This window comes from Bombina bombina, chromosome 4 (genome assembly GCF_027579735.1).
Source record: "Bombina bombina isolate aBomBom1 chromosome 4, aBomBom1.pri, whole genome shotgun sequence".
NCBI lineage: Eukaryota > Metazoa > Chordata > Amphibia > Anura > Bombinatoridae > Bombina > Bombina bombina.
In genome coordinates, this window is record NC_069502.1 from 782,583,535 (window position 1) to 782,611,091 (window position 27,557).

Genomic DNA, 27,557 nt, shown 5'->3' on the forward strand with positions numbered 1-27,557 from the left:
CTATTGGATGCCCTAGTGGTTATTTGGTAGTTCAAGCTGTTAAACCTCTTTCGTCCATTTGTTATTATACTCAAAATGATAGCCAGAATCAAGCGAAAATTATATTTCCGCTCAGCTTAGTAATACCAGCGCACGCAAATGCTCGCGGTAGCAATAACCAGCGATAAATTAGCACTCCACTTGTAATCTAGCCCTAAATTTGAATTATAACAAGGTAAATAGTTTTGGTAAATAATTATCATGTATCCAAACATTATTTTTATTTATATCCAGAATCTGTCATACTCTTATACAATTAAAAACACTTAAAGTGATAGTAAACACTAAAATGTTATTGTTTAAAAAGATAATCCCTTTATTTTCCATTCCCCAGTTTTACATAACCAATACTGTTCTATACGTAACACTTTTTTTTACCTTTTGTAATTACCTTGTATCTAAGTTTCTGCAGACTGCCTCCTTATCTCAGATCTTTTGACAGACTTGCATTTCGGGCAATTTAGTGCTGACTCGTAAACAACTCCACATGCGTGAGCACTATGTTATTTATATGAAACACATGAACTAACGCCCTCTAGCTGTGAAACACTGTCAAATGCATTAAGATAAGAGACGGATTCAAGGGCTTAGAAATTGGCATATGAGTATACCAAGGTTTAGCTTTCAACAAAGAATACCAACAGAACAAAGCAAATTTGATGATAAAAGTCAATTAGAAAGTTGTTTAAAATGCATGACTTTACTATCCCTTTAGGCTCTGCAGATTTGAAACAAAATTGATGAAAGAAATGTTAAGCATAATTGTACATAAAAGGAGAAAAAGACTTTACGCAATTTTGTAGCATTACACCAGTGTGCAGAAGATACTGTCCCTGATCAACTAAGCTCCTTCTGTGACAGGAGCTTTCTTAATATCTGTCCTTACTTTAGTTAGCGTTGTGGATGACTTATAATGCTAAACTCCTCCTGCAATGGGAGCAAATTTACCACAACGTCATAGGGATATTTCCTGCTGTCACTAGTATGCTAAAGATTATATATTTTCTCCTTAAAGACATCATCAAAAAAATTGAACACAAAGAATTATTGACATTAAATCTGCCAGAGCAAGCAGTATAAAAACAGAGACTCCGCTCTCACTAGGTTCCCCTGACACGTGTTTTGCAGTCATGCTTCTTCAGAGGGAACTGTCTTAACTCTGTCCAATATACAATTGTGTATATGTATTCTGGAGCATTTGTCAACAGGCTGAAAGAAGAAGGCGATATGTTTTAAGGTTACCATTGTGGAGGACAAGGGGATATATGCATGCTTTTATTAAGGAGTTTAATCCATTGTTGGAAGAACTCCACCTAGAGGAAATAGTCTGAATTTTTTTTTTAGGTCTCTTTCCCGATGGCAATCAGACCAGCGTACCTATCGCCATCCAACTGCACCCAGGCTTTATGGATGGAGTTATGGCACCATTCAATAAATTTTTGTTGAAAATGGCTAATCTGTAGGAGTGTAAATCAAGTACACCAAGCCTTCCTGGGTAGATATAGGGTTCTCCTTTTGGATTTGAGTTGTTACCTTCAGCCATATAAATTGTTCAATATTTTATTGACTTGGAAATATATTTAAGTGTGGTAGCGATATATGGAGTGTCTCCATTATGTAGAGGATTCTGAATAGGATGTTTATATTCACCCTACCAAGCAAAGAAAGATGCTTATTTTGCCAACTTGAGAAATCTTGATGACCTCTTCTAACAGGGGTTTATAGTTATACTTGTAAAGATTATTCAAATCTGCCGATATATTGAAGTATTTCAGTTTACAGGATTAAATTGCAATTGGGTAGACTTGTTTGAACTGAGACACAACATCTTGCGGGAGAAAGATGTTAAACAGCTCAGATTTGTTTAAGTGGAAGGTGGAGTCCCTGCCATATTCCTCAAGTTCCTCTAACAAAGCTTGCAATGATTACTTTACTTTTGTAAGAGAAAGTAAGATCTCATCAGTATAGATTGCCAATTTATGTTCTGTTCCTTGAATTTTAAAGGGACATAATACTCATATGCTAAATCACTTGAAAGTGATGCAGTATAACTGTAAAAAGCTGACAGGAAAATATCACCTGAGCATCTCTATGTAAAAAAAGGAAGATATTTTACCTCACAATCTCCTCAGCTCAGCAGAGTAAGTTCTGTGTAAAAAGTTTTACTCAGCTGCTCCCAGCTGCAGGTAAAAATTAAAAAAAAAATGAAGAAATGAACAGCAGCCAATCAGCATCAGCAGTGCTGAGGTCATGAACTCTTACTGTGATCTTATGAGATTTGACTCAACTCTCATGAGATTTCATAGTAAGCTTCCTTTACCTGATTGGTGAAATAATAGGAGAGTTCACGAGGCTCATCCTTTCAGTTGTCCCGGGACAGACATACTAATATGCTGCTTAGAAATCCTTTACAATGGGAGGTGGCTACTGAGAAACTTTCAAGTGTTTAAACATTTGGATATTATGGCCCTTTAACTCCTGTTACTTGGAGATTCTTGTATTTTGTGAGCTACAATTTCAATTGGTAAGGCAAATCAGAGCGTCAAGAGAGGACGACCCTGATGTGTGTCATTGCTGATCATGAAAGGATTCATTAAAATACCATTGGTTTTAACCCTTGCAGTTGGATTTATGTATCATGAAAATATTTTATGGATGCAATTTTTCCTGAAATTTATATGCGACAGCGTAGCTTTAAGAAAATCTCAACTAACCCTTTCAAATGCCTTCTTAGCATCAGTAGAAACCATGGCAAGTAGGATGTTATTTCTAGCATGAGCAGTCACCAGCAGGATTCACATGATATTTTCCCTCTCCTCCGTCCCCATGATGAAGCCTACTTGGTATGGGGATATTAACTGGGGCATGTATCTATCTATGCATTCTGCCAATATTTTCCCCAAAATTTTAATGTCTGTGTCCTGCTGGATACTTAGTAATCTGCTTTGGTAAAATTTGTCTGTATGTTTTTTTTCTGTGTTATGTTTCTAATTTTTGTAGCATTCTTTACATCTTATGATCTTTTTCCTTACCCATATGATTTTTAGTGCATTGCTTTTGTATTAGTCTAACTGGTGATTATTATCCATTGAATTACCTAGATAACTAGGAATTCACACCAAAATGACAGTGATTTTTACTAACTCATTTAAACATAAACAAAGCTAAATCTACCTAATCTTGTCTCATATCCCTGGATAATAATCGATAGGCTTCCTCTGTAGGTCATTCCTGTCCATGTAATTCTGGGCATTTCTAAGAGTAAGAGGGGCCTCTGTTAACACTGCCACTTATATACTGATATACTTGTGGAAGGGTTCTCACTGGTGATAATTATTTAATGTCCATTATTATCTAGTGATATGATCCAATATATAGAAATTGCTGTCATTTTGGTGTTAATTTCTAGTTTTTCTTTGAAAAAAAAAAAAAGATGGTAAATCTCAAGTTTAAAATAATGAATCTTAAATCTCTCTATAGGCTGCCCGTTCTGAAGGAATAGATTGCATCGTTGCTCCGTATGAAGCAGATTCTGAACTGGCCTACTTGAATAAGAATGGAATTGCGCAAGCTATAATAACAGAAGACTCTGACCTTTTGGCTTTTGGTTGCAAAAAGGTGAGCAGATTGTGATTTTTACCCCAATTAGCTCAATGAATATTGATAAATCCTAAACTTTATGGGGGAAAAAACTACCAATTATTTTACCAATATGTATAGATTATACAAATGGACCCATGAAGAATATTGAAATGTCTTTTATTGTAATGTTATTTATGTAGGAACTGCATTTTTTATTTTTTTATTGAGGAAGCAATGGCATACAGTTTAAATACATATTATAACTTCTGCAAAATCACAAGGGTAATGAGTATACAACAAAACAATCAAGGTTAACAGAAAGTTCAGTAACTGCTTATTGGCATCCTCGGTTTATCCAGAAAGCACCTCCCATGTCCATCAGGACCACACAGCTTCAATAATCCACGAGTGCCTGATGGAGGGCAACTGTATCAAAATTCTACGTACTTATGGAGAAATTAAGTCCATTTTCAAACCATATGACAAACAAACAAGAAATTGCAGTTCTACAAAAAGCATAATATTCGCTTATGCTAGGGATAATTTGCACATTTATTTAATGGGCTCACCCTTTTTTTTTAAACATTAAAAGGACTAGATCAGCCCATTTGATCCAGTAAACTTTTGAGCAACATTGCAAAATAAAATAATTATATGTCTTAGGAGGAGCGGCTCTATAGAATATTAGTAAAATGCTTGAAATGCAAATTCTGGACCGAAATCAAAACCGAAAATTCAGGATGTACTTTTCCGAAAACTGAGACTGAAAATAATTATTTTATTCTATTTTTTTTTCAAATTTTCTTTTTAAGGGACAGCCTACTCCAAAATTGTGATTGTTTAAAAAGATAGATAATCCCTTTATTACCCATTCTTCAGTTGTGTACAGGGAGTGCAGAATTATTAGGCAAATGAGTATTTTGACCACATCATCCTCTTTATGCATGTTGTCTTACTCCAAGCTGTATAGTCTCGAAAGCCTACTACCAATTAAGCATATTAGGTGATGTGCATCTCTGTAATGAGAAGGGGTGTGGTCTAATGACATCAACACCCTATATCAGGTGTGCATAATTATTAGGCAACTTCCTTTCCTTTGGCAAAATGGGTCAAAAGAAGGACTTGACAGGCTCAGAAAAGTCAAAAATAGTGAGATATCTTGCAGAGGGATGCAGCACTCTTAAAATTGCAAAGCTTCTGAAGCGTGATCATCGAACAATCAAGCGTTTCATTCAAAATAGTCAACAGGGTCGCAAGAAGCGTGTGGAAAAACCAAGGCGCAAAATAACTGCCCATGAACTGAGAAAAGTCAAGCGTGCAGCTGCCAAGATGCCACTTGCCACCAGTTTGGCCATATTTCAGAGCTGCAACATCACTGGAGTGCCCAAAAGCACAAGGTGTGCAATACTCAGAGTCATGGCCAAGGTAAGAAAGGCTGAAAGACGACCACCACTGAAACTGAACAAGACACACAAGCTGAAACGTCAAGACTGGGCCAAGAAATATCTCAAGACTGATTTTTCTAAGGTTTTATGGACTGATGAAATGAGTGAGTCTTGATGGGCCAGATGGATGGGCCCGTGGCTGGATTGGTAAAGGGCAGAGAGCTCCAATCCGACTCAGACGCCAGCAAGGTGGAGGTGGAGTACTGGTTTGGGCTGGTATCATCAAAGATGAGCTTCTGGGGCTTTTTCGGGTTGAGGATGGAGTCAAGCTCAACTCCCAGTCCTACTGCCAGTTTCTGGAAGACACCTTCTTCAAGCAGTGGTACAGGAAGAAGTCTGCATCCTTCAAGAAAAACATGATTTTCATGCAGGACAATGCTCCATCACACGCGTCCAAGTACTCCACAGCGTGGCTGGCAAGAAAGGGTATAAAAGGAAAATCTAATGACATGTCCTCCTTGTTCACCTGATCTGAACCCCATTGAGAACCTGTGGTCCATCATCAAATGTGAGATTTACAAGGAGGGAAAACAGTACACCTCTCTGAACAGTGTCTGGGAGGCTGTGGTTGCTGCTGCACGCAATGTTGATGGTGAACAGATCAAAACACTGACAGAATCCATGGATGGCAGGCTTTTGAGTGTCCTTGCAAAGAAAGGTTGCTATATTGGTCACTGATTTGCTTTTGTTTTGTTTTTGAATGTCAGAAATGTATATTTGTGAATGTTGAGATGTTATATTGGTTTCACTGGTAAATATAAATAATTGAAATGGGTATATATTTGTTTTTTGTTAAGTTGCCTAATAATTATGCACAGTAATAGTCACCTGCACACACAGATATCCCCCTAAAATAGCTATAACTAAAAACAAACTAAAAACTACTTCCAAAACTATTCAGCTTTGATATTAATGAGTTTTTTGGGTTCATTGAGAACATGGTTGTTGTTCAATAATAAAATTTAATCCTCAAAAATACAACTTGCCTAATAATTCTGCACTCCCTGTATAACTAACGGTTATATTCATCTACTCTTTACCTCTGTGATTAACTTGTATCTAAGCCTATGAAGGATGCCCCCTTATCTTAGGGTTGTTTATGACTTGTTTTAGCGCAGCAGTGCTCATTCTACAGGAGTGAGCACAGTTTTATCTATATAGTACACTTGAAAGGGACAGTCTAGTTAAAATTAAACTTTCACGATTCATAGAGTTCACACAATTTAAAACAGCTTTCCAATGTACTTTTCTTCTTAAATGGGAAAAGTCCACAGCTGCATTCATTACTTTTGGGAATTCAGAACCTGGCCACCAGGAGGAGGCAAAGACACCACAGCCAAAGGTTTAAATACCTCCCCTACTTCCCTCATCCTTAAGTCATTCTTTGCCTTTCGTCACAGGAGGTTGGCAGAGAAGTGTTTGAAGATAGTCTCTTATGGAGGGTAGTACTCTTCGGAATGGGACTGGAGTTTTAAGTAATCCTGTCAGCCTCTCAGTGAGAGCATGGATGAAGGTTAGAGTCCGGAGATGCAGGGAGTGTCGTCTCTGCGAAACAATCCCGACTCATGTTAACAGCTCCTTGGCAATCAGCGTTGATGAGTTTCGCTGCCTGCCTTTATTCACTCAAGTCCATGTCAGAAGTGAAGCTACTATCTGTCACACTTGAAGGGCCGTGTTCCTGTTCCACTGCGTAAATTCCGGTAAGATCGTTTAATTTATTTCAATATGGAACTGTAATGTTAATGAAAGAAGTCAGGTTCCCAGTGGGACTCCTTTTATCTTATGGAATCAAGGGTTAATATCTCCTGTGGGGGGGTTATTGAACAGGGGAGACTTTAATCATGTTTGCTATGTGATTTTGTCTGCTACTGTGTAGTGATACTTGGGCTCATGGCTATTCGGACATAACGGCTTTATTTCATCAGTTTGCACGGTCCGAGGGACTGGCGCGCTTTTTTTGGCTTACACTTTGCACCTTGTGACCGGGTGTGATCACGTTGTATTCCATTTCCGCACCTTGACCGAGTGGCAGCGGAGAGAGTCTTTTCATTGTCTGGTTCACAGAAGGTGGTGAGTGCCCCAGCCATTGGAGGTGTAAGGTGCCGTTAGCGTTTGTCCATAATTGACAATCTCCAAGTTATGGAGGATTCTGATTTGGAGACAGATATCTCCGATTCGGAATATACATCTTGCGAGGAGTATAAAATAGCCTGTTTTATCCATGCCCATCAGTTATGTTCCGATTGCCGTTCTAGAGTACTCTCTTCCCCCGAGTCGGGGAATTTAGAGTGTGCTGAGCAATCCGCCCCTGAGGATTCTTTGTCCCAAGAGGCGTGTGTCCCAGAACCTTCCTTTGCTACGCAAGCAGGTGTCCCTAGGACCGGTACTCCTCCGGAAGGCGGCTTGTTTCCTCCAGAGATTACAGCACGGTTCCACATGGCCATATCTATGGTGCTGGCGCATTTATATCTTCCTAGTGAAGCGTTTTTAAGATGCTGTCAGTGTTCTGTTAACCGGGGTTTGTCGGGCGTGGGATCGCCTGAGTCATTTAGACCTTCTGGGGAAGCTATGGCCACTGAGGCTTCAGGGGCCTCACCCTCGGGCCGGGGTCGTCTATTGATCCGACGGGGGAACACGTTCTCTTCCGTTTATAGACTGGCTCGTCTTCGTGTCCTAATAAGACATGTTTTGGCGGTGCTGGAGGATTCCAGTCCTACTGGGCCAAGGAATCCTCGATCTGCGGTCTGATGGTTAGACGTGTAAGGATGAAGACAATCTCTTTAACGTCTCGTTTTTTTCTTTTCCATAAGTATCTGTTCCTGTTCTGAGCTTGGGAGGATGGGGCCTCTAATCGGCTGGTCCAGTTGGGCGTTCACTTTTGGGTGCTGCCTTCATTTTATTTAAATCCGGATAGGATATATTTGATTTGTTTTAGGAAGCTCGTGTCTGCTATAATTTCCCATTTGTAAACATTTCTTCTTTAGAACTGATACTTGCGATTTTGTGATTGCATGCGCACTTCTTTGGAAGCTGCACATTTTATATATCTAAACTAAGTTATGATTATAGTTTGTTTTCGATCCCTTTTGGGGCTTTGATTTTTCTTGACCTTGGACAGTTCAGGTGTTCCTTGTTCCAGGCAGGTACTGGTCGGGCGCTAGCTGGGGTGCCGGTTATCCTGTCGGGTGTTGAATCGTTCACTTGTAGGAGTGTTCGTTTGTTGTTTTCTTATCCATTAATTGAGGAGGTGTTTCTTTTTCTTATACGTCAACTTGCTCCTCGTCCTCGATGAATGGAGTGTCGGAGGGATTGTATAGGTCCTCTGCCGTCCCTTATGTGGGGATCTGTCTACGACGACTCATGGGTCCTTTTTTTTTTTTTTTTCCCCGAGGTTCCGAGGTTCTTCATTCCCATGGGGTTTTGGAGGTCGGGATGACCATGGGACAGCTGGAGTAGCAGTTTAGATAACTATTTTTGTTTCAATCTTGGTATTTTCCAGGGGTCTGTTTTTCCTGTGACCTAGTCGCAGGTACTCCTTGAGGTTGTGGGGACTGGTTCTCCCTTCTTGAGTGGTCTGGTCATCTGAATCTGGGAATTAGGGTATGTCCATGTCCTTCTTTTTTCAGTTTCTCGCACGCTCTCATAAGCTGGAGCGTAGGGGTTGGCTTTCTTCCCTTTTTTCCTTGGCAACCGCCTCTGGTCCGCTTCTCAGTGGGATTTCTGGGGTTGCCCATGTTATTCCTGGTACAGGTTTTTCTGTGAGGCTGATCCTGTGAGGATCTGTGACTTCCATCTAGGGGGCGTATTTCACTCGCTGGTGTAGCCTAGTGGGTCGCCTAGTTGCCCACATGGTTAAGGTGGCGTGTTGAATTCCGCTACTGTGGTATGTCTCCATTTTATGAAGACTGGTCGCTGGTAAACCCCGGGGTCCTTGGACTTGGAGTTGCCCTAGAACATCTAGGAGCTCTTGGTTTCTGGGGTTGCAAATGGAGGATCTAGGGTTCTGCTCCACCTATGGGTGCGAATTGCCATTTCTGGGGCCTGTCTAGATGTCTACTGTGATATTGGTCAGAGTCTCTTGCGAGCGTCCAATGTTCAAGGCCATGGGGGTGTGGAATGCTCTACCTAGAATGCCCTTCTCCATATGAGGCAACTTGGTGGTTTCTCAGGACATACGGCCTGTTTCAGGGTTGTCTGGCCTAGGGCCATGTCTCTTGTCTGAGTTTTTGGGGTCCGGGGCGGTTCAGTTTCAAGCTTTAGGGTTTAGAACGTCCGCTTTTCCCTTGGCATGGTTGGTTTTATATCTCATGGGAGATTTGGAATCGGCCTGAAGGTTAGTTTGCTGCCTTCAGGTGGATTTGCGGTTGTCACCAGGCATTAAGATGGACACAAGGTTGTTTGTCCCATCTGAGCTGGTAGTACTGACCGTTTGGTTATTACTTAATGGTATCCCCTTTGGTCTCTTCATCTTGCCTACGGCTAGGGAAGTGGTCCCCTTGGCTCTTGTCCTTTTGGGGAGGATTTGGAAGTATACAGTTTCCATGGAGACCCTGTGGGTCATTATCTTCTCGTTCAAGGATTCTTTTCTTCCCTCCTTGCGTGTGGGATGTCAGGGGGGCTGGCTCTGGTACTAGTCTGTGCACAATCTCCCCTTTTGGGAGTGTTCCTTCTTAGAGGAATTTGAACATGTAGAGCCGAGCCAGCTATAGTAGCCTGATGTTTAGCTTTTGCAGTTTGAAACTAGCGGCATCTACTTACACCTGGTATGTGTGCTCGCAAGCCTTATATCGTGGCAGTTGCTAGTAATTCGTCAGAGTGGTTCTCCAATGGGTTAGTTCCTCTTAGGACCTCCGTTCGTTCTTCTTGAGGCGGGTGTTACCAGCTCCTTTTTGGGTTTGGTCCGTCCCTTGGACCGTGTACTTGCTCTTGACCCTGATATCCTCCCTGGGGGGGGGGGGGGGGGGAGTGCACGAGTTTTCATTTCTCAACTGGTTGCATTGCTGCTGGTGTTGGATGTCTCTGGGGGCTTGATTTCCTGGCGGGAGTTTCTTGATAATTCAGCGCACTCTGTGGGATGGGGTTCCTTGAAGACTTTGGAGCTGGAACTCGCGAGTTCTGTCAGTTGTGTTCTGTGTTTCACAGTGAGCTCTTTTCTTTGGGACAGTTAGTTTTCCATCCTGTCGGTGGGCTCTGGGTTTTCCTTCGGTCCTGATATGGTTTTCTACCTATATATGGCTAATTTTAGCGGTTGTGTCTGCTAGACTAGGGTTCAGTGGGGAGTTTGTGATTTCCTTGAAGCACCATTAGTTATATGGTGCTATGTCAGAGGATCTGAGGTTGGATTTTGTTCGTCCTCGTGATCGCTCTCTCTGATATTTCTCCTACTGTTCCTTGTTCCCTAGGCAGAATGACTGGGGGATGAGGTAAGTGGGGGGGGGGGGGTATTTAAGCCTTTGGCTGGGGTGTCTTTGCCTCCTCCTGGTGGCCAGGTTCTAAATTCCAAAAAGTAATGATTGCAGCTGTGGACTCTTCACGTCAGAAGAAAAGAATTTATCAGGTAAGCATAATTACATTATTTATCATTAAATGTGCTTTGTTCTTTTGCTATTCTTTGTTAAAAGCTAAACCTAGGTAGGCTCATATGGTAATCTCTAAACCATTGAAGGCTTAGAGATTACCATTTTGCAGTTTTTCACAGCTAGGCAGCACTAGTTCATGTTTTCTATATATTTAACACTGCTCATTCCCCTGGAGTTATTTAAGAGTCAGCACTGATTGGCTAAAATGCAAGTCTTTCGAAAGAACTGAAATAAAGGGGCAGTCTGCAGAGGCTTACATACAAGTTAAACAAAGGTAAAAAAGTTTTATATTAATATAACCGTGTTGGTTATGTAAAACTGGGAAATGGGTAATAAGAGATTATCTATCTTTCTCCTACATTGGTGTATCCGGTCCACGGCTTCATCCTTACTTGTGGGATATTCTCATTCCCTACAGGAAGTGGCAAAGAGAGCACACAGCAAAGCTGTCCATATAGCTCCCCCTCTGGCTCCGCCCCCCAGTCATTCTCTTTGCCGCTCTGAACAAGTAGCATCTCCACGGGGGTGGTAAAGAGTATGTGGTGTTAGTTGTAGTTTTTATTTCTTCTATCAAGAGTTTGTTATTTTAAAATAGTGCCGGTTTGTACTATTTACTCTACAACAGAAAGTGATGAAGATTTCTGTTAAAAGAGGAGTATGATTTTAGCACCAGTAACTAAAATCCATTGCTGTTCCTACGCAGGACTGTTGAAACCAGAGAACTTCAGTTGGGGGAACAGTTTGCAGGCTTATCTGCTTCAGGTATGATCAGTCATTTTTCTAACAATACCAAGTAATGCTAGAAGACTGTCAGTTATTCCTTCTGGGATAGGTAAGCCATTTTCTTAGACTCAGTAACAGAATTAAGGCTTATAACTAGGGCTCTATGCTGGTTGACACTATTGTGGGCTAAGTCGATTACTTTTTATCATGTTTATGTGACATTTTAAGTGTTTTTCAGACTCGAAACACCTTTTGGGGAATTTTATTTACGTCTGGCAGTTGTTTAGACACCTAGCAGTTGTTTAGACACCTAGTCTTGTCAGAAAGGCCCCTTCACTCTGGAATGCAGAGGAAGGAGGCCTCATTTTCGCGCCTCAGTTGCGCAGTTGCTTTTCACTAGGCAGTTCATGCAGCTTCACGTGGAGTATCCAGAGGCTTGGAAAAGGACTTCAGAGAGGCTTATTACTTATTTGAATAACCCCTAAGGAAGGTAAACGCCGCAGTAGAGACTGTGGCATGGGACTGTAGTGTCTTTAACCGGTTAATTACTGTTATTAGCTCCGGTTTGGACATTTAAGGGTTAAATTGTCTGAAAATTGGTGTGCAATACTTTCAAAGCATTAAGACACTGATGAAAATTTCATAAAGATTGGATATTTCTTTGATGGTTTTCTGTCGTTTCAGTAATAAAGTGTACACTTTTATTTAAAGAGACAGTAACGGTTTTGTATAAAATAATTTTTATTGCATTAAAACTGTGCCTAAGTCTGTCTAACATGTCTGTGCCTTTAGATAGCCTATGTTCTGTGTGCATGGAGGCCAAGGTGGTTCCCCCATTAAATGTATGTGTAAAGTGCGCAATAGTGTCCAAACAGATAAAGGACAGTACTGTCACTTTTAAAAATGTTGCCCAAGATGATTCTTTAAATGAAGGTAGTGGGGATAGTTCATCATCCTCTCCTTCTGTGTCAAAGCCAGCTTTGCCCGCGCAAGCGATACCTAGTACATCTGACGCGCCTATGGCTGTTACTATGCAGCAATTAGCAGCAGTAATGAATAATTCTTTAGAAGCCTTTTTATCCAAACTGCCAGTTTTTCCTAGAAAGCGTGATTGCTCAGTTTTAAATACAGAGGATGAGCAAGCAGACGCAGGGGATAATTCATCTGTGGTACCCTCACATCAATCTGAGTTGGCGGTGAGGGAGGTCCTGTCTGAGGGAGAAATTTCTGACACAGGAAAAGTTTCTCAGCAGGCAGAGACTGATACCATTGCATTTAAATTTAAACTAGAACACCTCCACGCCCTACTTAAGGAGGTGCTAGCTACACTCGATGATTGTGATCCTTTGGTGATTCCAGAAAAATTGTGCAAAATGGACAAATTTTTAGAAGTCCCAGTGCACTCTGATGCGTTTCCGATACCCAAGAGGGTGGCGGATATAGTGACTAAGGAGTGGGAGAAGCCAGGTGTACCATTTGTTCCCCCTCCTATATTTAAGAAAATGTTCCCCATTGTTGACCCCAGAAGGGACGCATGGCAGACGGTCCCTAAGGTAGAGGGGGCAGTTTCAACATTAGCTAAGCGCACAACTATACCAATAGAGGACAGTTGCGCTTTCAAAGATCCTATGGATAAAAAACTAGAAGGGTTACTTAAGAACATTTTTGTTCAGCAAGGTTTCCTTCTGCAACCAATTTCGTGCATTATTCCTGTCACCACGGCGGCGTCTTTTTGGTTCGATGAACTAGAAAATTCGCTCCAGAAGGAGACTCCTTATGATGAGGTCATGGACAGAATTCACGCACTGAAGTTGGCTAATTCCTTTATTTCTCCAACATTGGTGTGTCCGGTCCACGGCGTCATCCATTACTTGTGGGATATTCTCCTCCCCTACAGGGAAAGGCAAGGAGAGCACACAGCAGAGCTGTCCATATAGCTCCCCCTCTAGCTCCGCCCCCCAGTCATTCTCCTTGCCGCTCTGAACAAGTAGCATCTCCTCGGGGATGGTGAGGAGTTTGTGGTGTTAGTTGTAGTTTTTTATATCTTCTATCAATAATAGATTCTATGGAAATGAAGATCTTCCTGACAGAAGTCAGAAAGTTAAAGCTTCTAAACGCTTGTCGAGTTCTTCATTCTATTCCTCAACCCTCCATAGCTCGGTGCATGGAAGTAATAGGACTAATGGTCGCAGCAATGGACGTGGTTCCTTTTGCTCGAATTCATCTAAGACCATTACAGCTGTGCATGCTCAATCAGTGGAATGGGGACTATACAGACTTGTCTCCCCAAATTCAAGTAGACCAGGTAACCAGGGACTCACTTCTCTGGTGGTTGACCCAGGATCACCTGTCTCAGGGAATGAGTTTCCGCAGACCTGAGTGGGTCATTGTCACGACCGACGCCAGCCTCTTGGGGTGGGGCGCGGTCTGGGACTCCCTGAAAGCTCAGGGCCTATGGTCTCGGGAAGAGTCGCTTCTCCCGATAAACATTTTGGAACTAAGAGCAATATTCAATGCGCTCCTGGCTTGACCTCAGCTAGCGAAAGCCAGGTTCATAAGATTTCAGTCGGACAACATAACGACTGTTGCGTACATCAATCATCAGGGGGGAACAAAGAGTTCCCTAGCGATGAAGGAAGTAACCAAGATCATCCAATGGGCAGAGAATCACTCCTGCCATCTATCTGCTATTCACATCCCAGGAGTAGACAACTGGGAGGCGGACTATTTGAGTCGTCAGACTTTCCATCCGGGGGAGTGGGAACTCCACCCGGAGGTCTTTGCTCAGTTAACCCAATTATGGGGCATTCCAGACATGGATCTAATGGCGTCCCGTCAGAACTTCAAGATTCCTTGTTACGGGTCCAGATCCAGGGATCCCAAGGCGATTCTAGTGGATGCATTAGTGGTGCCTTGGTCGTTCAACCTAGCGTATGTGTTTCCACCGTTTCCTCTCCTTCCCAGGCTCATAGCCAGGATCAAACAGGAAAAGGCCTCGGTGATTCTGATAGCTCCTGCGTGGCCACGCAGGACTTGGTATGCAGACCTGGTGAATATGTCATCGACTCCACCATGGAAGCTACCTTTGAGACAGGATCTTCTAGTACAAGGTCCATTCGAACATCCAAATCTAGTTTCTCTGCAGCTGACTGCTTGGAAATTGAACGCTTGATTTTATCCAAACGTGGGTTTTCGAATTCTGTGATAGATACTCTGGTCCAAGCCAGAAAACCTGTGACTAGAAAGATTTACCATAAAATATGGCGTAAATATATCTGTTGGTGTGAATCCAAGGGATTCTCCTGGAGTAAAATAAAAATTCCAAGGATTCTCTCCTTTCTCCAAGAAGGTTTGGATAAAGGGTTGTCCGCTAGTTCTCTAAAGGGACAGATTTCTGCTTTATCTGTCTTGTTACACAAACGACTGGCAGCTGTGCCAGATGTACAAGCTTTTGTTCAGGCTTTGGTTAGAATCAAGCCTGTTTACAGAACCATGACTCCTCCTTGGAGTCTAAATTTAGTTCTTTCAGTTCTTCAAGGGGTTCCGTTTGAACCTTTACATTCCATAAATATTAAGTTATTATCTTGGAAAGTACTGTTTTTGGGTGCTATTTCTTCTGCTAGAAGAGTTTCTGAATTATCTGCTTTGCAGTGTAATCCACCCTATCTGGTTTCCCATTCAGATAAGGTTGTTTTGCGTACTAAGCCTGGTTTTCTTCCAAAAGTTGTTTCCAACAAGAATATTAACCAGGAAATAGTTGTTCCTTCTCTGTGTCCGAAACCAGTTTCAAAGAAGGAACGTTTATTACACAATTTAGATGTTGTTCGTGCTTTAAAGTTCTATTTAGAAGCAACAAAAGATTTTAGACAAACCTCATCTTTGTTTGTCGTTTACTCTGGTAAGAGGAGAGATCAAAAAGCTACTGCTACCTCTCTCTCTCTTTCTGGCTAAAAAGCATTATCCGATTGGCCTATGAGACTGCCGGACGACAGCCTCCTGACCGAATCACAGCTCACTCTACTAGGGCTGTGGCTTCCACATGGGCCTACAAGAACGAGGCTTCTGTTGATCAGATATGTAAGGCAGCGACTTGGTATTCTCTGCACACTTTTGCCAAATTCTACAAATTTGATACTTATGCTTCTTCGGAGGCTATTTTTGGGAGAAAGGTTTTGCAAGCCGTGGTGCCTTCCATTTAGGTAACCTGATTTGCTCCCTCCCTTCATCCGTGTCCTTAAGCTTTGGTATTGGTTCCCACAAGTAATGGATGACGCCGTGGACCGGACACACCAATGTTGGAGAAAACAGAATTTATGCTTACCTGATAAATTACTTTCTCCAACGGTGTGTCCGGTCCACGGCCCGCCCTGGTTTTCCTAATCAGGTTGAAATTTTTTTTTGTCTTTATACACTACAGTCACCACGGCACCCTATAGTTTCTCCTTTTTCTCCTAACCGTCGGTCGAATGACTAGGGGGCGGAGCTAGAGGGGGAGCTATATGGACAGCTCTGCTGTGTGCTCTCTTTGCCTTTCCCTGTAGGGGAGGAGAATATCCCACAAGTAATGGATGACGCCGTGGACCGGACACACCGTTGGAGAAAGTAATTTATCAGGTTAGCATAAATTCTGTTTTTAGATGCCGCTTTTCAATTAGCAAAATTAGCGGCGCAAAATTCAGGTTTTGCAATAGTGGCGCGCAGAGCGCTTTGGCTAAAATCTTGGTCGGCGGATGTATCGTCCAAAACAAAATTGCTTAATATCCCTTTCAAGGGTAAGACCCTATTCGGGCCAGAATTGAAAGAGATTATTTCTGACATCACTGGGGGAAAGGGCCATGCCCTTCCACAGGATAGACCTTTCAAAGCTAAAAATAAGTCTAATTTTCGTTCCTTTCGCAATTTCAGGAACGGACCGGCTACTAGCTCTACAGCCTCTAGACAAGAGGGTAACGCATCCCAGCCCAAACCAGCATGGAAACCATTGCAAGGCTGGAACAAGGGAAAACAGGCCAAAAAGCCTGCTGCTGCTACCAAATCAGCATGAAAGGATAGCCCCCGATCCGGGACCGGATCTGGTAGGGGGCAGACTCTCTCTCTTTGCTCGGGCAAGAGATGTCCCAGACCCCTGGGCTTTAGAGATTGTCTCTCAGGGGTATCTCCTAGAATTCAAGGACCTTCCTCCAAAGGGAAGGTTTCACATGTCTCGCTTGTCTTTAGACCAGACAAAGAGACGGGCATTCTTACATTGCGTAGAAGACCTTTTAAAGATGGGAGTGATACACCCAGTTCCAAAAGCAGAACAAGGACTGGGTTTTTACTCAAACCTGTTTGTAGTTCCCAAAAAGGAGGGAACGTTCAGGCCAATTCTGGATTTAAAAATCCTAAACAAATTCCTCGGAGTTCCATCATTCAAAATGGAAACTATTCGAACAATTTTACCAATGATCCAGAAGGGTCAATATATGACTACCGTGGACCTAAAAGATGCATACCTGCATATTCCGATCCACAAGGTTCACCATCAGTTCCTAAGGTTCGCCTTCCTGGACAAACATTATCAGTTTGTGGCTCTCACCTTCGGATTGGCCACTGCTCCAAGAATTTTCACAAAGGTGTTAGGGTCCCTTCTTGCAGTGCTAAGGCCAAGGGGCATTGCGGTAGCACCTTACCTAGACGACATCTTAATTCAGGCGTCGTCCTTCCACAAAGCAAAGGCTCATACGGATATTGTTCTAGCCTTTCTAAGGTCTCACGGGTGGAAGGTGAACGTAGAAAAAGGTTCTCTGTCCCCGGTCACAAGGGTTCCCTTCCTGGGAACAATAATAGACTCGGTAGAGATGAAAATTTTTCTGACGGAGGTCAAGAAGTCAAAACTTTCAAATGCTTGTCGAGTTCTTCATGCCATTCCTCAGCCTTCTGTGGCTCAGTGCATGGAGGTAATCGGTCTATTTGTTGCGGCAATGGACGTAGTCCCTTTTGCCAGAATTCATCTCAGACCACTGCAACTGTGCATGTTCAAGCAGTGGAATGGGGATTATGCAGATTTGTCTCCCCAGATACAAATGGACCAGAGAACCAGAGACTCGCTCCTCTGGTGGTTATCTCAGGATCACCTGTCTCAGGGAATGAGTTTCCGCAGACCAGAGTGGGTCATTGTCACGACCGACGCCAGTCTCTTAGGCTGGGGCGCGGTCTGGGACTCCCTGAAAACTCAGGGTCTATGGTCTCGGGAAGAATCTCTTCTCCCGATAAACATTTTTGGAACTAAGAGCGATATTCAATGCGCTCCTGGCATGGCCTCAACTAGCGGAGGCCAAATTCATAAGATTTCAGTCGGACAACATGACGACTGTAGCGTACATCAATCATCAGGGGGGAACAAAGAGTTCCCTGGCGATGAGGGAGGTATCCAGGATCATCAATTGGGCAGAGGATCACTCCTGCCACCTATCGGCAATTCACATCCCAGGTGTAGACAACTGGGAAGCGGATTATCTGAGTCGTCAGTCTTTCCATCCGGGGGAGTGGGAACTTCATTCGGAGGTTTTTGCCCAGTTAACTCAACTATGGGGCATTCCAGATCTGGATCTGATGGCGAACTCCAAGGTTCCACGCTACGGGTCCAGGGATCCCAAGGCGACATTGATAGATGCTTTAGTTGCGCCTTGGTCGTTCAATCTAGCTTATGTCTTTCCACCGTTTCCTCTCCTCCCCAGGCTAGTAGCCAGGATCAAACAGGAGAAGGCTTAGGTAATTCTAATAGCTCCTGCGTGGCCACGCAGGACTTGGTATGCAGACCTGGTGAATATGTCATCGGCTCCACCATGGAAGCTACCTTTGAGACGGGACCTTCTAGTACAAGGTCCATTCGAACATCCAAACCTAGTTTCTCTGCAACTGACTGCTTGGAGATTGAACGCTTGATTCTAGCCAAGCGTGGGTTTTCGGAATCGGTTATAAATACTCTGATCCAGGCTAGAAAGCCTGTCACCAGGAAAATTTACCATAAGATATGGCGGAAATATCTTTGCTGGTGCGAATCCAAGGGTTACTCATGGAGTAAGATTAGGATTCCAAGGATACTTTCCTTTCTCCAAGAGGGATTGGAGAAAGGTCTGTCAGCTAGTTCTCTAAAAGGACAGATATATGCTCTGTCTGTCTTGTTGCACAAACGTCTGGCAGCCGTGCCCGATGTTCAGGCGTTCGTACAGGCGTTAGTGAGAATCAAGCCTGTCTACAGACCTGTGACTCCTCCATGGAGTCTAAACTTAGTTCTTTCAGTTCTTCAAGGGGTTCCGTTTGAACCTTTACATTCCATAGATATTAAGTTACTATCTTGGAAAGTTTTGTTTTTGGTTGCTATTTCTTCTGCTAGAAGAGTTTCTGAACGAATTACAGCTCATTCTACTAGAGCTGTGGCTTCCACATGGGCTTTTAAGAACGAGGCTTCTGTTGAACAGATCTGTAAGGCAGCGACGTGGTCTTATCTGCATACATTTGCCAAATTTTACAAATTCGATACTTATGCTTCTTCGGAGGCTATTTTTGGGAGAAAGGTTTTACAAGCAGTGGTGCCTTCCGTTTAGGTTACCTGACTTGTTCCCTCCCTTCATCCGTGTCCTAAAGCTTTGGTATTGGTTCCCACAAGTAAGGATGAAGCTGTGGACCGGATACACCAATGTAGGAGAAAACAGAATTTATGTTTACCTGATAAATTTCTTTCTCCTACGGTGTATCCGGTCCATGGCCCGCCCTGGCATTTAGTCAGGTTTTAAATTTTTTTTTTTGTACACTACAGTCACCACTGCACCCTATGGTTCTCCTTTTTCTCCTAACCGTCGGTCGAATGACTGGGGGGCGGAGCCAGAGGGGGAGCTATATGGACAGCTTTGCTGTGTGCTCTCTTTGCCACTTCCTGTAGGGAATGAGAATATCCCACAAGTAACGATGAAGCCGTGGATCGGATACACCGTAGGAGAAAGAAATTTATCAGGTAAACATAAATTCTGTTTTTTAAACAATAAAGATTCTGGAGTACATTGTCCCTCTGTCATTTGAAAAGCTTTTTAAAATGGCTTTACATAAAGGTGGCCTTCAGGGGCTTAAAAACAGGCAAAGATTTAGAAGTTTAGAGGTTATAAAATATATTAATATAACAATTTTGGTTATGCAAAGCTTGGGAATGGGTAGTAAAGGCGTTATCTATCTTTTGAAACAATAACAATTTCGGATTAGACTGTCCCTTTAACTATATTTAAACATTTTAAATTTATTTTAATTGATTTTTACCCACCCTGAATGACACCGCTGTATTTAAAAATGTCCACATTGTTACTGGGGTTCTAGGAAGGGTCTATAGTGCCTCTGTTCAACATATTGCTTAATTATCTTCTTTGGGAGAGTATTCATTGGATTCAGTGTGGTTTGATGTCTTTCCTTCCCTTATGAGAGAGAATTTACCCCAATAGGGATTCCATACATGTTAACAATGGACCCTCCATTCACCACTTGTAATAAGCGCCTTTCTGATTAGTGAATTCTCTCTCAGGGCTAGGTTTTAGAGACGGCATCACATGACCACATGCTTGACATTATTTAAATGATGCATACAGAAATTTTCCTTAGTGAAAAGCACTATTAGGCTAAAAGAGGCTGCTCCTAGGTTGCAACTCGCCATTGAACACGCTACTGAGTTGTTTGTTCCTGGTAGCATGCTTCTCTTTCTGTATACATTTGTATTATGATCATGGGGAAGCCTCTCCAAGGGTGATGGGGAAGCCAGACGTGGACTTCTTGCCCACTGTGCTTAGAAGAATATGGCTACACCTCACTGACAAGCCCACAAAAGGCCGAAATGGTTGTCTGGTGTTGCCATTTTTCAGGGCTGGACTGACTTTACTAAGTGGGATCAGACTGATATGCTTCAGGAAAGTTCTCCTTTGTAAGAAGCGCAATTAGGCTAAAAGAGGCTGCTCCTAGGTGGTAGCTCGCCATAGAACAAGCTACTTAGCTGCTGTTTTTTTCTGGTAGAGAGCTTCTCTTACTATATGTAATAATTTAAGTGATGGCTATCTTATTGTAATACTTTATGGAATGATTGGTATACAGGGGCCTGTAACATGGTATAATTTGTGGAATGCCCTGTATACTTGGGTATGATGAATGATGCTACATTCTATGGGTCTTTACTGCAGATGTGTGCACTCAGTTATTAAGGGAGATGTTTATTGCTGGATTAATAACCCTAATAACACTCTCTCTGGCAACTGACAATTTCGCCTTGTCTCTTATTAAAAGCACAAATTGGAAATTCCTTTTTGTCAGAGAGAGCTATGTAGCATGTTGTATTTGTTTAATTTCTGTGTGTTCTTTTGCATGTCTTTGGCATGCATACGAGCTGGGATAATGAGATGGGTTCTGTAAATAAATATGCATGCGTTCAATAAAGGATATATACTGATTTCACAGCTTAGGCTTAGTTTGTGGGATTTGAGGTATTACTATCACAGACTGCTGCTGAACCCCTCAGGTCACCTCCAGTGACTGCTGTCTTTGCCGAGAGAGATCATTCAGATACCCTAACGGTTACTTGTTAGTCCGACAAGTGAGTAGACAAGGAGCAGAGGACTTGGTTGGCATGCTTATCGGAGCTTCCTCAGGCTCTGTCTAGTTTGATGTGAGACCTATATTGTCCTTCACAATTTATTTGTGCTGACCTTGCAATTCATTTGCTGTTCCTAGAGGTAGTTTAAAGCATGTCATCAGAAATCAGGCGATGTGTAAAAGGACTATGCGCACCCACCCACTGGACACCAGGAGCAACTTGATCAATGCATAGAAAGCATGCTCCCTCTGCCTACCAGGCCACCAAAAAAACGTGTATAGGTTTGAGCATTTATTTTTTTGATAATAGTTGTCACCCTGCCCTTATTTGTTTTAATCTTTTGTTCTTCCATCCCTATCATTTCCCTCTTACAAGCGTCTAGCAGTGGAGATTAACTGTACTATGTAACTTTTGTTTCTCCATTCCTATTATTTTCCTTCTTCCAGGCTTGATGGCACTGCAGATTAGCTGTTATATGACATTTATATCAGTGGGTTAAAGTGTTCTTCTCTTATGAGATACATATTTGTCAATCTAAGGATTACATTTGGGCTCCATTCATATTCTGTAAAAATGATCGTGTTTGTTTTTACTTCAATTTGAATTTTTATTTTTAAGGTCATTTTAAAAATGGACAAGTTTGGGCATGGCCTTGAAATTGATCAAGCTCGACTGGGAATGTGCAAACACCTTGCTGATTCATTCACAGAGGAAAAATTCCGTTATATGTGTATTCTCTCAGGCTGTGATTATCTACCATCTATTCATGGCATTGGACTTGTGAAAGCTTGTAAACTGCTTAAAATATCAAACAACCCAGATATTTTGAAGGTAAGCATGCACATAAGCTGGTTTATGCAATTTGTGTGCTCAGACATGTTGTCTTATTGAATTACAATTTTTTTTACCTCAGCCTTCATACCTGATTGTTTGAAGGAAATGTTTGTCATTGCTCAGTCTGTCGGAATGTTTTTGTTTTTCTTTTTTTTTGGATTTTTTAAGTCCTTTTAATTTATTTATTTTTATCCCTTCTCTTTATGCTCTCTACCTGTTTGTTTGTATTTTACTTCCCTAGACTGTGTTTTTTTATTTTGACTATTTTGTAGTTCTATGTTCATGAAATGAGAATTTTCTTGTTTCAGACAAGAATGCGGCAGCATCCTTTGTGAAATATGCCATGGATTTTGATATTATTAATTTCACTCATTTGCAGGACCTTTCTTTAATGTCTATTTTATAATATGAGTTTGTCAAATGTGTGTTTGCTCTTTTGCAGGTAATCCAAAAAATTGGAACATATTTGAAAATGAACATAACATTGCCTGAAGGATATATAGAAGGATTTATTCGAGCTAATAATACATTTCTTTACCAATTGGTCTTTGATCCAGTAAAAAGAAAATTAGTTCCTTTAAACCCATATGAAGATGGAATGGATCCTACAGAATTAAAATATGCTGGGCCGTATCCTTTTTTAAAAAATTTAAATTAAATAATAAATTTAAAAGTTTAATTCAGTAATGGCATAGTAGTGAAGCTTTAGTTTTCATTCTAAAATCCTATGATTAAATTCTCAGGTGAACCTGTAGAAAAACCTGTAACGTTCGTGGGACATTTCTTTATCAGACCAATCCTGGCCAGTAGTCTTCTTATCCTAGCGTCAAGTGGAAAGATAAAGAAAAATCCCAGAACCAAAAACAATAGTAAAGGATTGAGGTAGGCCAGGCAGGGCAGCAAGTAGATGGCTGAGGACTTTGAAAAATAAGGGGCCAGGCAAGGAGTAAGCCACACTGCAACAGAGGAGACAGCAGCAGAAAGCTGAAGCAATAATTCAGAGCACCAGGGGTTAAATAATGAAAGATAGCTTTCAGAGCAGATACAGCAACAAGTAGATAATACAATTCTCCAGAGTACAAAGGGTTCTGCAGAGCAGGGTTCAGCAGCAGGTAGTCAGTCCAATATTTCAGAGTGCCAAAGGGTTAATCAGAAGAGTTGTCAGGCAGTGTGGGGTTCAGCAGCAGACAAACAGTCAAATTCAAACAAAACAGGAGTACACACAGCACAACCTATACTAGGGCACTGAATATAGCTAGAGGAGGTTAGACTAAATAGGCGCAGGCTCGCGCCAAGGAGGGAACACAGGTGCAGCCTGAGGACTGGAGCAGCATTTGTGGTGCACGACGATGACGACACCACGCACATCGCACAACTTTTTTATGTGGCCATGGCAACGGTTAAGGAGCAGAGGCGGCGGGCGTGACTAAACCCACATATGTGCTAATGTGACTTTTATAATGCAATTTTTTTAAATCTACATTGTAGTACAAATTAGATACTGCCACCTTTAAGCGTCAAATCATAAAGCTCAATGTTAGATTAGCATCGGACTAAATATAACTGACCTGATATTTTGCATTGTAAATCTTTTAAAAATCTTATATGTGAGAAATGATATTCCTTTACTGAAAATCTTTTTCATAGCTCACTCACAGAGCAGAGGTTCTGTTGGTGTTTGTATGTATGATTTAAATTTGTAGTACCTACAACTGGCTTGTTTGCCAAAGCACATGTTGCCTTTTAATAAACTTTTCAAGAGTTTTTGTAAATGTACCACTAATATATGTGGATATTTCTGAAGGAGAATTTTATCTATCCTTACAGATAAGTTTCCCTGCTTGTCTTTTTATGCCTAAGGTGGTCACTGTAGTACCGTAATGTGCACTGCTTCTTAGTTATTAAAATATTTTTGAGCTTTAAAAATAATTGAAAAAGTAGGCCCTAACTTTCTGTTTTTTTTTTCATAGTTTCCTTAATGAGATATGTAGGTACATAGATGATTCTGTTGCTTTTCAAATTGCTATTGGAAATAGAGACATCCATACTATGCAGCAAATTGATGACTACAGTCCCGATACCAAGGTATAATTAACTGATATAATCCCGTTGCTGGAATTTTTTTCAGTTTTGAATTGCCTGCAAATCAGTTTGAAAATGTAGTTGAATAAAACCCGCATCAAAGATTATATATTTATTTTAAAGTGATGCCCGATTAAGGAGAGTGACTGGGCTAGCTCCATAATGTGGTTTAGCACTGATTCAGTTTATTTTAATTAGTAAAAAAAATATTTTACATGTATTTAAATAAACCTGCATTCATTTTTAATCTTTATTTAAAAGAGATAAATATATACATACATACAAATACATACGCACACACACACACACACAATATAACACCTAAACTATTGCTAAGAATACAGAGTACAGAGAATGTGAGGTATGAGGGGGGTAGACAAAACGTCTCAGATAAATTAGCTAAAAGTATTAACCCAAGCATCACTTGGAGAAGGTGGAACAGCTTTTATTTCCAGTTTTATTTTACAGCAAAAGGAAGCAAAATAAATAATTAATGCATGTTGTAGTAATGTTTCTTTTTCAATAATGAAACATTTTATGTGTCGATGAAATGCTGATTTTAATGGTCCTTTAATGTGCTTGCCTCCAAAACGAGCAGTATTTGGCTGAAAGCTAAGTTATGTGCTTTCTCTGATCTAGGCAGATTTTTTTCCTTCCGACTCTTGTCTTCATATACTATATCATTGTTACCTACTGTTACTGATGGTTCAAATCTCTACAGTTTTCCAATTCACTTCTATGCTCAAATGTTGCTTCATTCTTTTGATACCCTTTGTTGAAGAAGCAGAAATGCACTACGGGGAGCTATCTGAACACATCTTGTGAGCCAATGACAAGAAGCATATATGTGCAACCACCAATCAGCAGCTAGCTCCCAGTAGTGCATTGCTACTCCTGGGTCTAGTTAGGTATGCTTTTTACTAAAGGATACCAAGATAATTAAGCAAATCTCATAATCAATATAAATTGGTTGTTATTTAAAGTTGCATGAAAGTTTAATTCTGTAAACCGGCCTAGTTTACTTCAATCTCTTGATTTGGTTTGTTCACTTTCGATAATTTATTTTCATAAATTATTTTTCTGTAAGAAATGTATGCATAACAGTCCAAGTGTTCTTAATGGCTTTTTATTATGTTTATTTTTAAATATATTAAGCCTTCTAAGCTTAAGAGTCAGGGTTGGAATGATCAACAGTCAAACCTGAAGACTTCACAGTCTGCTAGCATTTGGAATACTAACTATACTCCGTCAAAAAATAAGGGAATTGTTAACCAACCTTTAAAAACTGAGGAAAAGAAGAGCCGTAGAGGACTAGTAACACCATGCATCAAATCTATGAAAAGGCATCAAGAAGGTAAGCGCTACTAAGACAGAGCCTAGTTTTATATATAGCTAAGACATAGTGCAGATGCAGTTTTAGAGCACTTGTAATGTAGGTTCACTCAATTAAGCCTGTAAATCATGACTACACCTCCTGTTCCTAACCTTTCTGCTATCTCAGAGGTACCTGGTTTCAATCACCCCAAATGCACTACTAAGCAACACCCACCCCAAAAACTGGCAGATTCTCTTGCGTGGAACCTTGTCCACTCGCTATTTAGTAGATTGAGGCGATATATTTTTTTATTCTTGCTGCAGCACGTTCATATTACTGATGCCTTTCAATGCCTAAAAATAACGTGGTACTCCATGATTTTTTCCTTCCATAAGGCAGGGAGAATCCACGACTTAATTCCTTACTGTTGGGAAATACAACACCAGGCCACCAGAAGGAGGCAAAGCCACCCCAGCCAGAGGCTTAAATATCCCTCCCACTTCCCCTATCCCCCAGTTATTCTTTGCCTTTCGTCACTATAAGGATGTGGCAGAGAAGTGTCAAAAGATTTGGATAGTCCTGTAATGGGTATGTTCCCTTCAAGAAAGGACTGGAGTTTTAAGTAGTCATGTCAATGTTTCAGTGAGAGTATTGATGAAAGTTGGAGTCTGGAGATGCAGGGAAAGTTTTTCTGCGAACCCATCCAGACTGCCGCCTAACAGTTCCTGGTCAATCCGTGTTGACAAGTTTCACTGCTTGCTGTTACACACTCAAGTCCATGTCAGAGGCATCGCTGCAAGACTCACACTTGAGAGGCTGTGCCTGTTCCACAGCATGGATCCTGGAGGTAAGATTGTGTGTATATATATATATATATATATATATATATATATAATATACACTTTTTGCTATACAGGGTCACAGTGTGGCTCCTTTATGCCTCAATAGGATCAAGGATTAATATCTCCTTTAGGGAGATTATTTCAACAGCAAAGGGTTATTTATTGCTGCTTTTAGGTGAGTTTTTGGGCTCAGACTGTGTAGTTTTGGCTTGGAACAAACAGGTTTCACTTTCGTTTTAGTGTGTTGTGCAGCTCATAATAGCTTGGCGCCTTTTTCATAGCAGGGGAAGTCCTGTCCTACGCACTACGTGACCGAGTGCGGTCTTTTCGTTTTTTCTACGATCTTGCTGCGAACGTCACTCCTAAGGAGAGCGTTTTCTCTGTTAGCTGTCTGGGTCTAGGAGGTGGTGAGTGCCGTTTTTTTTAAATAAAGTGTTTACTTTTTGTCTGTCCTTCTGTGAATATATCCTAGCTATGGAGGATTCTGATATTACATTAGAAGGTTCCACTCCTTCTGTACTAATTAATAATTCCTGTTTATATTGTGAGGAGGCCTTGGTTTACCCGACTGCTCAATTTTGTTCCATTTGCCTAAGCACTTTTTTAAAGTCTAAGAAGGGAGATAACCTGCTAATACTCATAGCACTATTAGCCCCCTCTGAGCCGTCTACATCACAGGAATCTGGGTCCGGAGAGATTACTACCCTTTCTACCCTACCCGCTCCACATGCAGTTCCCCGCTGCTCAATTAATCCTCCATCTGGAGGGAGCTTTTTTACTGCGGACTTTACTGCACAGTTACAATCGGCAGTGTCTGCGGCCCTGAGTGCCTTACCTCGCTCTAACAATTGCAAGAGAAAGGTTAAACATAGTTTTCCTGACCTAGAGTCATCCATGTCAGATTTAGCTACTATGTCCCAGCTATCCTAGGATGAGTTAACCTCTGTAGCTTCAGAGGGTGAACTTTGAGTCAGAGACTTCAGTTTCTAAACCTCCTTCAGCGGAGGAACCCTCCTTTTAGATTTAAAATTGAGCATCTGCATTTTATATTAAAGGAGGTTCTGTCTACGCTAGAGGTTCCAGAGGCTACTCTCCCTGATGAACCTAAGATCCCTAAATTACACAGGGTTTATGAAGAAAGGAAGGTCTCTGACTTTTCCTGTGGCATTTAAGATGGCGAACATTATTAGTAACAAATGGGAAAGAATAGGAACTTTTCCCCCTCATCTACATTTTAAAAATTATTCCCGGTCCCTTACTCTCAATTTGACTTATGGGGCTCCATCCCTAAGGTGGATGGTGCTATTTCTACACTAGCTAAGCATACTACTATTCCTCTGGAGGATAGTTCCTCTTTTAGAGAGGCTTTTGAAAGGAAAATGGAAACCTTTCTGAGGAAGATGTTTTAACATACAGGGTTTTTATTTCAACCGGCGGAAGCTGTAGCCACGGTTGCTGGAGCAACTACCTACTGGTGCGAGACACTGTCGGAGCTCATTGAGGTGGAGACTC

At 41.5% G+C, this 27,557-nt stretch overlaps 1 protein-coding gene across 1 annotated transcript in view; it reads left to right on the plus strand.

Annotated features, from left to right (window-relative positions):
* The window catches only part of EXO1 (exonuclease 1), a 169,241-nt gene that overhangs the window by 18,642 nt on the left and 123,042 nt on the right, over positions 1–27,557 (plus strand). The window contains exons 3-7 of the mRNA XM_053712281.1: positions 3,520–3,657; positions 21,591–21,803; positions 22,249–22,436; positions 23,798–23,891; positions 25,044–25,242. Coding sequence (XP_053568256.1) covers positions 3,520–3,657; positions 21,591–21,803; positions 22,249–22,436; positions 23,798–23,891; positions 25,044–25,242 — 832 coding nt within the window. The remainder of the gene's footprint in view (positions 1–3,519; positions 3,658–21,590; positions 21,804–22,248; positions 22,437–23,797; positions 23,892–25,043; positions 25,243–27,557) is intronic.